Here is a 14,592-nt window from a genome sequence, read left to right as displayed (position 1 = left end):
ACGCACATTCAGAAAAGACAAGACCCACACACACGCGCAAATTGCAGTTCTTACACGCAAAGACACACATACACACTCAAAAACAACAGACTAGAACATAGAACAGCACATACACGCGCACACACAAAAGACCAAAACAAGCACAAAACACATTGTCCCCTGCGGATGTGAGCTTCTGAATGCATAAACTGATGAGATTAATTGTTTTATAATTCTCTAAACAAATGTTTCCTCACACACACAACAGTCTGTCATTGACCTGTGCTAATATGAGTCTTTGTGCTTGTGCACGCTTATCAAATTAGTTGTTGTAGAATGTAATAAACACATACATGTGCACACGTTGATAATTCAAGGCTTTATGGTGGCCAAATGCAACCATTTCAAGTAAGTGAAAGGAGAATGTGGCGTTCACATGCGCTGCGCCCTTTTTTCTATGATAATCAGCTCTCGGCCCATTTGCATTTAATTCTATTAAAAACACACAATTCATCTCAGAATGAAATGGATGGGGAGACAAACGGGACCTTGAGATATATATGAGGACACATTCGGAGTGGGGAAACAACGTCTATATGTCATTTCTTTTTTAATTGTCTTTGGAGAGTAACTTTTTGGGAACAGTTCCTTCTGAGATTAAAAAACTCTGGCATCACTTTCTTGTCTCTTTCCAAACCCATATGACTATTTCTTCTTTGAAACTTAAATGCTGTTATTGTAAGTTTTCACATAGATGTTTCCTTTTTCAACAACCAAGAGCACATTGTTCCTGCACATGAAGTATTTCTTACTTTTTAACAAGCCTGCTTCAAATCATCGGCTCATTTGCAACCTATTTTAGAGATAAATAAAGACAAAACCCATGCGGTGGACCACCAGGACCAGACTTAATCTGCTGTTATAAACACACAACTGAGACATTCAGCTAAACTTGCAGTTACGCTCACAGAAAATAGAAAGTCATGTAGGTTTGATGGCAGAACTTAAAGTATCTTTATTATTATTATTATTATTCCTGTCTTTATACTGTAGTCTTAACCTTGTGTGTATCCCATGTGTCCCGCGTGTGTGACCATGGCACTCACCCCCACTGAGGCACAGAAAACAGGATGAATGAGGGAATGAAAGAATATGAAGGATTGAGACGGAGTAATTGGAGAGTGAGTTTTTTTTTCCCGTTGTGGTGTCCTTGTGCTCTCACAATGAGGTATCTAAGTATTGCTCTTTCACATCAAGTTCTTTCTCTCTGTACATCTCTCTCTCAACTTTTAGCAGCCATCTACTTCAAGTGTCCTTACCACACGTAACCACACTCGATAAAAAAAATAAAGCCACACTAGGGAACTTTTACCGTGTGGTTGATAAGCACAATTCTCTGTTTCCAGTGTCGTAAATAATGTCGCTGCATAAGGTTCCCGGTGCGCGGAGCAATATGTGTGAATGTGTTGACTAAATTGATGAAACCGGAAAACGCAGAAATGTTGTACGGAAACCATTTCGCACTCTTTCGCCAGCAGGGGATGAGCGGGGCCTTGTGTACCGACCTGAACACAAAACGTAAAAAGAGCCGCTATGAGGCTGCTCATGCATGTGAAGTATTCGTCGGTTAAGACTTGTTCCACAACTGACATCATTTTAGGAGACATTGGCCTCATTCATGAAACATTCGTAAATATATGTGTAAAGTTTGAGCAATTTGCGCATAAAATGCACTTTTCTCGAAAAACGTTCCTGATTCACAAATATTTCATTATCGTCTGATTTGATAGTCAAATCTGTGTATGTTAATGAATTCGTAAACAGGTGCGCATGCACATTCATAATTAGCATAATCCCCGCCTCTGCACTACAGCCGCGCAATTTACGTAGGAATGCTGGAATCCTCTGGACTTCATTCTCTTAGTTTGGCAACATTATTGCATAAATGCACAAAAAGCTGTATGCTTACTAATAAGTTTATAAATTAAACTGTGTTAACCAAATCGCTTTTAGCCAGCTGACATAATACCCGGTGCTCTTCTGAAAATGACCATCGGGTGGCGCTTTGGAAGCACTGCACGTTTTTCCGGAGACGGATCGCAGTTGGTTGCTGTGATTTGGAGTGTCCATGACAGTTACATGTAACTATAGTGTCTTATGTTAAATAATATTACTGAATAGATCGTTAAATGCAGTAACCAGCAATATTAACATGTTCATTGTTGTGTATGATGGTTGGTCAATGTAGTGTTTGTCCCGCCTCTCCTCCACTGTGGTTGGACAAGTGTACAAATAAGGACAGTGACGAGCTCTGTGTTTTACAAAGTTAGAGTAAAAAATGAAAAAAGACAGGGCAAAAGAACTATCAGTATTTACTATCAGTAAGTGAAATATCATCATGATACACAGTGCATCAAAAGGCTGTATCATCAGTTTGTCTTTAAGAACGTTTGAATATTTAACGCATCATTTACACGTGGTCGGGAGCAGGTGTACATTTCTTTCAACCAACTAACATTTTCATGAACCAAATGACTTTATGAACGATTTAGACAATAAAACGCGTGTTTCATGAATGAGGCCCAATATTTTAAGGTCAGAAAAACTACGAAGTGTTGCTTTAAAACCTCCAGAATTATCGCACTTTACATCAGCCCAGCTTTTCCAACAGATGTCAAGAAAGATGAATAGAAAATATCACAACAAGGAAAAAAAATGAATTTTTGTACCTGTGGGCGGGGCCATCGAGATGGGCCGTCCACCTCTGTGTGCGTGTTTTTGTGAAAGCTCTGATTCATAGTTTGAAGAGAGATAGATCATGAAGGTGTGCAGCCCCTCCCCTTACGAGGCATTTCCATCAAGCTAAGAAAGAGAGCTATTCTTCAGCTTCATTACTCAACCTTCACTCTCTCTGGTATTGACAAAGCATTTGAAGCATAGCTGTGTACAACGAAAAAGTATTGTGAAGACAAAAGTAATGCGTGTTAACGTGTGTCTCTTGAGGGAAGTATCCAGAGACGTTAAATACATAGTAATTGGAAAGGAAAGTGGATAGAGTGGATACGAATTAAAAGAATACAGAATAAAAATATGTTTAGAGGTAGGGGCAAAGTCAAATCAAATGATGAGTGTGCTTATAATAGAGAAATAAATGCACTCTCTTATTCGTTGTCTCCCTTTGAAAATAAAAGAAAATGTATGAATAAGAATAAGAAAAATGAATATCGCAACTCAGTCAATTTAAGCAGGGAGTGCCACTTTTGTATTCTCTCTCTCTCTCTCTCTCTCTCTCTCTCTCTCTGCATGTATAGGTAGCATACACCACCTATTCAATACATCTGAAACACAAAATGGAGTTATTTGGTGGTGTCATATGGTTTTAAAGGGCTAAAAACTATTAGAAATGGGGACATTAAACTGAAAGGAAGATGGATTCATAGATTCACAAAGTTTTGAACATACTGGATACTGTATTTTTATAGACCTTTTTGTTTATTGGTATTGTAGTGACTAAAATGTAAAGATCTTCAGCTCTCCTTTTATATAATTCAAAAGCCCAAAGACAAAACTTTCTTTGCTTAAAAACACTGGACGGGATTTAATAATCTGAGCTGGGCATTATTCCGTCTTGAATTTTAATCCGGTGCCGAATAACGGTCTTCCATTCCATTGTGAAATGTACAGAATGAAGCTTCCTTTAGATGTGCTTCATAGTCAAGTTGTGTTTGAGGTCTTGGAGGGGTCATTGGGGAAGTTGTGTTTTTGCTCAATCTAACCGGTGATGTGCACGGAGCTGCTCTCATTTCCACAATCAACTCTCTTGTTCTGCTGATGTGCCACAAATGTAATGTCGTCAGAAAAGTTAATGATGTGATTGTTTTTTGTTTGGCGGTGCAGTTTTGGGTCAACAGGGTGTACGGTGGGTCCAATACACATCCCCGCTGAGCACTGTTGGATTTTAAAAACAGCAAGGGAGTCTAGAAACCGATTGATGTGGTCGGGTTTGCATCTAAATGGCTAAAACGTGAGGGTTACATTATATTAACCCCTAAATGTGCCAGCTATTAATGAGAGTAATGGGAATGTTAACAGCTATCTGGGACCAGTTTGATTAGAACACAGGTCCGTATGACTGTTATGTTGGTTTGAAGGACGTTGTGTTTGTCTTCTGGTGTTGAATAATTGATTCGCTCATTTCAGCGTTGATTTGTGAGGTATCTCTCGCTATGATGGATGAAGGTGGAATACCAGACTTAGAAAAGATACGACTGGGAAAAACAGCTGGGAAAAAATGTAAAGACCATTTTTCAATCAATAATTTTGATTTTAATATTATAGGTATGTGTTTAGATAAAATAACCCAAAAAGATGCGCTGCCTTATTTCAGTCATCAAATACGGCAAAGATAAAAGTGCATATTCACTTTTAAGTTATACTACAGGGGCATTCGTTCATCTATTCGTGTACATGATAATCTTTTATGTGATCAAAGTTTTAGCACAGTCTTTCACATGATGGATGATTTTATGTCGGTCCTGATGTTTGACATTAAACTTAAATGGCCACCATACACCTTTGGGAAATTGGGAAAAGGAAAACATTTCATTGGTTATTTTTAACCCAAAATCACCACCCAAAGCGCTCTAGGCGTTAATGATAACTTGATGTGGATTATTTTTGTGGACTTTTAATGTATCTTTTACAGCTACAACATCACCCAGATGTTAATTCAGTTGTGTGTTATTTCCCGTCGGCCAAGTGAGCACGAGTGCATTCATTTCCATAACAATTCCCCATCATGATGTAGGCGTCAAATTAAAACGCTTGCGTTATAATTCGCATCATTTGGGAGAAAGCAAATCTTCCCGGCCCTGCTCGGGTGTTTTGAAGGGCAACCTGCCGTCAACTTCGCACCATTTTCTAAAGGCAGAAAGAATTTGAGAAACTATGAAAGTCAAATGAGGAAAGTGGCATTATAACGAAAAAGCGAATGAATGAAGGAAAGAAAGAAGGAGAAAGGAAACGAGAGAGGCATAGGTGTAATCACGAGCTGCTGGAGTGGGCGTATCAGTCCGGTCTTTTAGCGGGCGTAGCTGTAATCAGTACCGTATTGTTGGCAGCGATTGGCCAGCTCTGCGTGTACCCTGCAGGGGTTTTACGGCTTCAGGCTCGCGCACTGCGTGAACCTGCCACCGCTCCACGTCTGTCCTGTAAATTAGCCCCTTTTTCCTGTAGCCGGCTTCAATTTTCTGAACGTACGCGATGTCGACTCCATACCTCACCCGCTTTATAATACAATGTCTCTATTAACCCTCACAATCAATGAGGACGTGTACTCACGGCCGTTTACTCATGCTAAACCTGTGTTAAACTTGAACTTTTACAAAGCGCTATTCACTCCTCCGCTCGCCTTTAAAGACCTTCCTGTGTGTTTTCCAGTAGAACTTTAATCAGACCACCTTTGCCAATAATAGAGATGGGAACGCGTGAGCACGCTCAGCAGCTAAAACAACTTATGCAATGTAAAACAATAGAAAGTAAGATTATACAGGAGGGATACGGTTTGATCCCGTAGACGAGCAGAAACCGGCAACATGGAAAACGAAGAGGTCAAGGGATGGTGCTGATATGGACAGAAGTATTGAGACGTCCACTTGTTATAAACATGTTTATCTATTCCAGTAATTCTATTTAAATCTCAAATTAAGACTAAGGAGACTGCGGTGTATGTAGATAGGAACAAAAACCTTTGCTTCATCCGAGGTCTTTATACATCTCTGAACACATAGTTATGTATATTATATTGCATTTCTGTCAATAGATCCTCAACAAAATGACACAAAGCACCGTTGAATCCGAGCCGGAGCTGTTGCAAAGCAAACCTAAATAAGTTCATTTGTTGATATCTCTCTATGGAAGTAGTTTTATGCACAAGCTAACGGTCAGTGAAGAAGTCACTGTAGAGTCAGTCTCAGACCTCCGAGAGCGACTGGATTTAGCCCATAAACTCAACTGAATGAGCTTCTGTGGACATTTTCTGGACTTCTGACATCTGCATTATGCCACGGTATGTAAAGTTTCACATTTGGGCTTCGGAAGCGACACAGACATCAGATCTTCACATGAATGAAAATCTTCATGTTCACTGTGTGCGTTTCATTTAGCAGTAAAGATTTGTGACAACGGCGAATGTTGATGTGTTGGTGGTGGAAACAGTCAAATGAACGTGAAGTTCATTAAGTTTCTTATTGTCTTTTTGTAACCAGTACATCTGATTACTGCGAGGGAACGACGACATCATTGGTTTTACATTGAATTAGTCAGTTTATTGGAATGTAAACTGTATTGTATTCATGCAAATGTCTTCATGCTATATTGTTGAGTATCTTGTTTAGATTTGTAAATGCGTTGAACGAATGCAGTCTTTCTTTCATGCACACTCTTCTTGGTTCTTTGTTCATTTTAATAGCTTTTGTAAAGCACTGCATATAAATAATCTGCTATACAGGATATCATTTATGGTAGATTGAGATTGTATAATAGTGTGTGTGCATGCACTGTGTTCGTGTTCATTGCTGACTTTTTTGCTACCATTACACCATGCGTCTTGATCTTTGGCTCATTTTGAATCTCACTTCACTTTGAAAATCCCTTCACATCTAAATCTGAATGTCAATCTTAAGCTTGTTCCATATCTTACTCAGGATCCACATGTCAATCTAAAACATCACATCACTTCACATCTCAATATGACTCTCACTTCACGTGTGAAGCGTTCTCTCACTTGACGCTTACTCTGATTCTTGATCCAGTTCATACCCCACATCCGACTCTTAATATCACTTAAAATGTAAAATCTCACACCGCATTCCAGTGTGAATCATGAATCTCACTCCGCTCCACATCTTATTTTATTTATAGTTTCATGTTCATTTTAGTTTATTTTTTAGCAGTTCTGTTATGTGCTTTTGTCATTTTTATTTATTAGGATACGATTTATTTGATGTAGGTTACATTTATTTTTATTTCAGATGCATACTTATTTTATTTAATTTTAGAATTGACTGTCCGTATCTTTGTTTTAAAAACTAGTTTAAGATTTTATTCTTTTTTTTTTTTTTTATTTAGTGAGGCAACACTTCTTATTTTCATTTATTTTAAACAATATTTAGGCCTATTCTTAATAAAAGTTTGGTAAACTACAAATATGATCTATGTGTCACTCCATCTCAGTCTGGAGCTCATTTGATATCTCATTTAGTTTTATTGTGCATTTTAGTAACTTTGAATTCTCATTGTTTATTATTATTATTATTATTAATAATAATAATAAACAAATTACATTTATCTTATTTTAGTTTTTGTTTAATATTTATTTATTTATTTAACAAATATGAATAAGTGTCTCAACTGTTATTGCTGCAACAATTCAGTTTTTTTGTTTATTTATTTAATTTATTATTTAGTTTTCATAGTTTAATCTTTAGTAAACTTGAATAACCCGGCTCTTTATGTCATTCTTTATTTCACTCCACATCTCTGAATTTCTCTCTACTGCATTTCTCACTCCACAACTTGAATCTTGCTTCACATCTCTCTAATCATTTTGACACTTTTCTTTCTTTGACGAGACGGGAAAATTATTTTTTTTCTATGCGACAGTGTTCATAATGGCCAGAAAGCTAATAAGTAGTAGCCTCCTTCCTCTCTGAACGTCTCCGTCTCTCCGTCGTCCTGCTTTGGGAATAATCTCCTCTAACATACTGCAGTTGAAAGAGGCTGGGGAGTCCCTGCTGTATTTGCAATTTTTAATACTATTAGCTATGCCTTCTCTCTCGCTGCATTGCCTTTCTTCTTTCATTCATCCTATTTGATATTCTTCTTAGGTTTTCCTCAAACCCTAATATTATAAATCCATATTCAGATCAATAATGTTTATATACATAGAGGGGCCTGATACATTTTCTGACGTGTATCTTTTCTATTTAGCATTTATATGTGCTTTTCGTATAATACGAATGATGGAAATTTTCTGAATGAAACATTAAGTCTGTTTTGCCTCCGGTAATTAAAACCACCAAATAAGTAGGTCTGGTTTCTTCAGTCGATCTTGAAGGCGAGCGTGAACTTTGGCGGAGAGCGCGAGAGGTGAAGTTAGAATTCACTGTCCACATTTATCTTCATTCCTTCTGTTTCTAATCCTCTTTTCTCTTTCACTTTTATCTTTCTCCCTTCTCATACTTCTCATGCTTTCTTCCTCTCCAATAGTTTATCTGAATCTTTTCTAATCCTTTCTTTTCAAAGGCTGGATCTCTCCTGTTTTATTGAAGGAGATAAGAAGTGCTTGCTGAAGTACAGCTTCTCTCTCGCTCAGGAAAGATCTGTGTTTGGCGTTGCGTTTCTCGGCTTCTCTTTCGTTCTGTATAGTTGGTCATTCGAAAGCAATGTTGGTGAATTATTATGTTTCTGTTGACACACTTTTGAAGAATAACACACTTTTTTTGTAATTTTACCACAGTAAGGGTAATTGTACTATACCAGACTACTGTAAGGCTTCTGAAAGTTCAATGATTTAATAGGTGATACAGTTTGTTTTATTCTAGCTGATATGTAGGCAGCACATGAAATGCTTCTCCAGCAGTTTAGCCGCGGGCTCCGTGTGTGTTCCGTGTGAAGGTTTATGACATGTGTGTACTCTGATGCTGACTGACTGTATCATACTGTATTTCAGTGACAAATGGGATTTGATCATCTCTGATGATCTGTCACTCATTATTTCAAAATATGCTTATCCACAGCGTTACAAAAGTGCTGCTCTTCTCATTCTCTCTCTCTCTCTCTCTCTCTCTCTCTCTCTCTCTCTCTATTTATTTTTATTAGTGGTACTCGTTCATCCTCTAATGAACTTCACTAACATCCCTGTTGTCCCTCTATGTGTGTGTCTGTGTGTAGAACACTCCGGTAGGCACATCAGTGTTTATGGTGAACGCCACAGACCCGGATCAGGGGACTGGGGGCAGCGTGCTCTTCTCCTTCCAGCCAACTTCTCCGTTCTTCTCCATCGACGGGGCCAGAGGGACCGTCACCGTGACCAGAGTTCTGGACTATGAGCTCACAGCCGCCTATCAGCTCACCGTTAATGCCACGGTGAGAGATGCACAGTGAAGCTCTCGACTAAATCTATTGTGGATTGATTTCTTTCGCTGAAACTTGAGTGTATTTGTTTTTCTGTGTGTAACAGGACCAGGATAAACGTCGTCCTCTCTCTAGTCTGGCTAATTTGGCAATTACAATCACTGATGTGCAGGACATGGACCCCATCTTTACCAACCTCCCGTACAGCACAAACATAGTGGAGGACGCACCACCCGTCAGTACACACACGCACATACAGTTATCATTTTCTTGAGTAGATGGGTGAATCTAATGAAGTCAGTGTACATTGCATTTAAACTAGATTTAAAAAAATTAACCCTTTTGGGTCTTTTTGCAGTGTGATAAGGAAGCACATTCTGACCCAAATTCTCATTTTAGTTTTACTTTTTAGCATTTTACTTATGGGGTTTCTTAATTCCTATTATACGTAATAGATTAGCTTCAACTACATTATTTATAGGAAAATACTAAAGTACATTCTTAATTCAACTTAAGTTATTACAATTATTTTTTTTATACAAATAAGTGTAAATACTGTATATTATATTATATTTAATATATATCAATAACATATATTATTTATTAGTATATATTTTATATATATTATTACAGTGGTGTAAATTTGTAGATGTGTGCTTTATTTTCATCAAAACAATTCAAAAGCTTAATGGAATGTAAGCTATATAAATAAAACATATTTTATAATATATTTTTTATAAAAATGTATATTTTTACTGACATAGTGAGATTAACACAAATACATTAACTTTTTGACATTTTTAGGTACAGTATGTAATGCCCAGAAATAATACTGCACTTTCCACTGAGATGGTTTTCATGTCTAAAAACAGAGATGTAATATGTGTTCAGTAATTCGACTATAATTAAGAGAGAAGCATCCATTACACCTGTGAACTCTCTCTGGAATATTCCTGTCATTATAATGTTAGATTTATACTCTGGCCTGTTTAGTGTGAGAGCCTATGTAAAGGTCACCGAGAGCGAGATTAAGGAGACAATTTACCGTTGGCCATTCATTCCTATGTGCATGTATTCATTGTGTTAAGCACATCACCGCACGCCCTGTGCAGATATTTGTGTGTGTGTGTTTGTTCCAGGCATGTGTGCGCATTAGGAACAGAATCAACTTAATATGTCTGTATGCAAAACGCAATTTGTGTTTAAACTAAAGCTTTAAAGGAGCCATGCAAAGGCTTCAAATGAGTTAGCCTTGGTTTACTAGCAAAGAAATTAAAGCTATATAAAAAGTCCATAACTTCTTTTAACAAGGTTTGCATTTCCTGAATGAAACAACAGAGCTTTCAAGACAGCGAAGGAATTCAAAATGTACTTGATCATTTGAGATAAAAGATTTTGGTTTTGTATGAAAACTACTGTAACTTTAAGACTTCATCACTTCCTCCCGTCCAAAACAAACCATACGTCATATATCATGCATGTAACACTGTTCCAACTGTCTTTTTGTCTTCCTGTCTTTCTCACACTTCCTCTCTTGCTCTTCTTCTGTCTGTCTCTTCCATTGTGCACCTTCGGTGACACACATATATCAGCAATCTTCGAGAAGGTCAGAAAAAGTGAGAAAGTGATGACTCCAGACTAGTTGTCTGTCCTATCTAAATCTGGCGGTCAAACACGATTGATTTTGGCATTTCATTTCTTATTTCCTTAAGCGTGCCTCTCCAGTCCATCCTCTCTGGAAGTTGTTGAAACGCTTCACATAAAAAAACAGAGAGATGAGAATTAGCCGTTCTGAACACGCGTGCCCTCAATACCAGCACGCGTCACAGTGGCGTGTTCATATAAAACGATGTTGACAGGTACACTTAGCCACACGCGGAGCGTTTAAACCTTATCTTCCCTCGCACACACACGCGCAGACGGAGTGTATGTCAGCTCAGTCAGTAGGCCTCGGGCTAAGTGAGTGAGTGGGTGTGGAGAGTTCTCAAGGCTCCTGACATTTACACGTAAACAGATATCAAACACACAACGCTGTCGTGGGTCATCTGTCAAAACACACTCCCGTATAGCCTTCTCTCGCTCCCTCTCTCTCTTTCTCTCTCTTTGTAATGGAGAGTGAGAGAGGTTTTCATTAATATTCTCTTTCATCGTGAGGTAAATGATGTTATGACAGGGCTAATTAGCTGATGGCAGCGGATTTCTCACCTTCGCTAGCGACTGTCCTGTTCGTCTCTTTTAGAAAATCAGTTCAGTTTTCTGAAATTCTTTTTTTAACTTGTGCCCGGAGCGATGCAAGTGTTTTCGCTAGTTTCAGTCCGACGCAGTTTTCCTTTTCACGTCCTGCAACACGTTGTTTAAATAGCAAATGCATTTGCGCCCATTTGTGCACCCACGGACATGCTAGTGTGTGTTCAGGCGCATTGCTATTTTGAAGCAACTGAAATAGACAAATCAACTGAAAAGTCAACAGCGCAATATTTTTAGTAAACATGCGCCTATAGGCGAGTACAACAGCGCACATACATTCTGCTTTTTACACGCCGAGGGACGCGCAGCAGCACACAATAATGCCAAATATTACAAATAAATGGATTACAATGTCAAACATTATTATTGTGGACATAAAAATCTGCCTTGTCCTATAGATGGTCTGCTCGCGCACTTTAACCTCTCAAACAAACAGATGCGTTTTCCTTTCTGGAGAAGTATCCGCTCTTTTACGAATTCCGCCTTGTAAATAGCAAATCTGCCATGTCGCCAGTGCAACTAGCTCTTAAAGGGAATGGGAGATGAGACTCTGCTTGGTTTACTTCATGTTTTGCCCAAAACACACCCATTAGGAGAATAGGGATAACCCTTTTAGATAATTTTTCCCATCGTTAAACTAGCAAAAGTGGATTCGAACACGGCCTGCTCTAAGATACTTAAAATAGGACCCTTAGTGTTAAACACAAAAGATATAAGGATACTACATAATCTCATGCAAAATCTTAACTACTTTACAATGTGGCTGATTTTGACTGATTTGTATGAATTAGTGGATCTCATTCGTACATTTTAATACCATTTGCTTTTGTACCAGTGACGTGAGGGGTGGGGTTTTAGAATAGCTTTTTTCTTGCAATCGCACATTTTTGATTGATAATTTCTTTACAACTTCATTTATCGTATCACATATTGCATTATTTAGCACAATTATTATATTAAATGTAATGTTGTGCAGCTCCAGCACAAATTATATAAATCATTGTTATTCATTATCCAATGTGATATAAATCACTTTAAATCATTTTATAAGCTTTTAGTTGTATGTAAAGAGACCATTTTGAACCCAAAAGTTACATTTTGTAGCTTTAATTTAAACTGTGGTAGGCTTTATGAGACCCAGTTTTCTTATTGCACTTATGCTTTGTTGTTGTCCTTATGTTGTTCCAATTGCCATTTTTTACCCCATCTGTAAGTCGCTTTGGATAAAAGCGTCTGCTAAATGTAAAGGTAACTCGCGGGTAGAATGGACCACCTGGCCAAAACACTGACCCCTGCGCTACACTTATCCACACACATTCACCTGCCAAACGGACAAAAGTTGGCAAAGGGTAAAAGGGAGAATAAAGTGATGTTTTGGAAGAGAAGCGGGGATCTTTTGCGCCGTTGTTTGCCGTTTTCTTTTGTCAGGGTGACATTTAAAGGCTTTTTAGGGGCAAACACAATTTGGCTGTCAAGCGCTTGATCTGAGATGGTGGAAAAGAAGAGACAGGAGAGATGGAGGACGGACACAGCGGTAAAGGAACGGCCCGCTGGTGGAATTTTAGGGATGAGAGACAGAGACGCGTGCATGATTGAACATTCCACTTGCGAGGACGGCAGGAGAATAGCGGGAAAATTACTTCAGCCACACTTCATCCCCGCGTCCAGTCGCTCTCTACTTTTGTCGTCCATTTCTCGGGCTCTTTCTGTCGTTCTGTGGGTAAACGGGCTGTAATTGATTGTGTTCAGTGATGGTGGAGGAATGTTGGCAGAAATGAAGCATAAACAGCTCTCAGACACTATTAGCTGGATCAATGGCAGACCGTCTCTATCGCTTTCTTTCTCTTTAAGCATATTTGCTGTTCTCATTCAGGATCAAAGAGTTTTCTAATTCTCGTTCCAGAATATTCCTCCGTTTGTTGTTTTCCATGTGTCATTTCATTCATTGGTTGTGGAAGTGGATGATGGTGGTACGTCTGCTGGATTTAAGTCGCTTGTAGAGTTGGGAATGGAGAACTTAGATAAAAAAATTTTTTAGTCTATATGCTTTTCAGTCAAGGGACACAAAGTGTGAGTTTTTAAGGGTTAACAAAGCCAGCAAGGACTTTTTGTGAATATTTCAACAAAAATTATTTGTACAGCGCCTTGCACTATTTAAAACTGTTGCAAAGCACCTTATAAAAACATTTAAGCCCAAATATAAAAATACGAAATAGAAATAAGATAAATAAAATTACATAACAACACAAAATACTTGAAAATCTTGGAATAATACTATGCATTAACATACCTAGCTATGAATAAACATATCTTTAAGATTGTATTCGGACCAAAGTATATGTTTTAAATATACAGTCACATGGTGACTGTCTGTCAAAGTTCATCTGAGTTAGTAAAGCAATGTAGAAATATTTGAATTAATTAAACAAAAAATTGTAGTTTTGTAAGTTTCCAAGGCTGCGTCTTTCATATTTTCTAGAATGCAATGTGTGTAAACTGCGTGTCACCATGTATAAACATGTTTATCATATTACTGTTTATTATGAATATTTAGTACTATTGAATGTGTGTTTTTCTGTTTTTGTCTCATTGAATGTTTTTGTGTGTGTGTCCGTAGGGTTATGAAGTGCGTAAGATCAGGGCGATCGATCAGGACTTGGGTCGACCTCGTGGAATTGGGTACACTATCGTATCAGGTCAGTCACATCTGCTGCCCTCATTGAGATTTCAGCTGACGATTAATTGTCAAACAAATACTTTAAACTCATTATTTTGACCTTAATATTCGTTTACTTTTAACACAAAAACAAATGATGGTGAAATGATGAAGTGCTGGTGTTCGTGTTTTTTTTTTATTCAGTCTGTCTGATAGAGAGAGACAGTGGTCTAAATTGCTATATTGCGCTTTGTAGTCTATCTTAAAGGATATGACATAAAATGTGTGTACTGTATAAAACCGTTGTCAGTTCAGTCCATACATGAGCTTAGCACAGCAGGATGAACCATCCCACAGCTCAACAGACACATTGTGTATGTGTTTGGCCTCCCCCGTAGATCACTTTCATTGCTATCAGCATGAGACAGAGACAGAGGAAGGGACAGAATAGAGAGAGCAAGAGTGAGACACCATGAGTGTTTTCTCTGATATATTTAAAACCTAAGATGGACGTTTGAGAGGCTTCTCAGGCTGAACGGTTCTCTCTGGCTTTCTGTTTTGACACGAATGCCTGA

General features: G+C 38.2%; 1 protein-coding gene across 1 annotated transcript in view; it reads left to right on the top strand.

The window, feature by feature from the left end:
- The window catches only part of LOC306903879 (cadherin-23-like), a gene marked incomplete at both ends in the record, with an annotated part of 51,127 nt that overhangs the window by 7,021 nt on the left and 29,514 nt on the right, over positions 1-14,592 (top strand). The window contains 3 exons of the mRNA XM_079473419.1: positions 8,932-9,126; positions 9,221-9,349; positions 13,979-14,057. Coding sequence (XP_079329545.1) covers positions 8,932-9,126; positions 9,221-9,349; positions 13,979-14,057 — 403 coding nt within the window. The remainder of the gene's footprint in view (positions 1-8,931; positions 9,127-9,220; positions 9,350-13,978; positions 14,058-14,592) is intronic.

This window comes from Barbatula barbatula, assembly GCF_947034865.1.
Source record: "Barbatula barbatula genome assembly, chromosome: 14".
Taxonomy (NCBI): Eukaryota; Metazoa; Chordata; class Actinopteri; order Cypriniformes; family Nemacheilidae; genus Barbatula; species Barbatula barbatula.
This window is presented reverse-complemented; position numbering and strand designations above follow the sequence as displayed.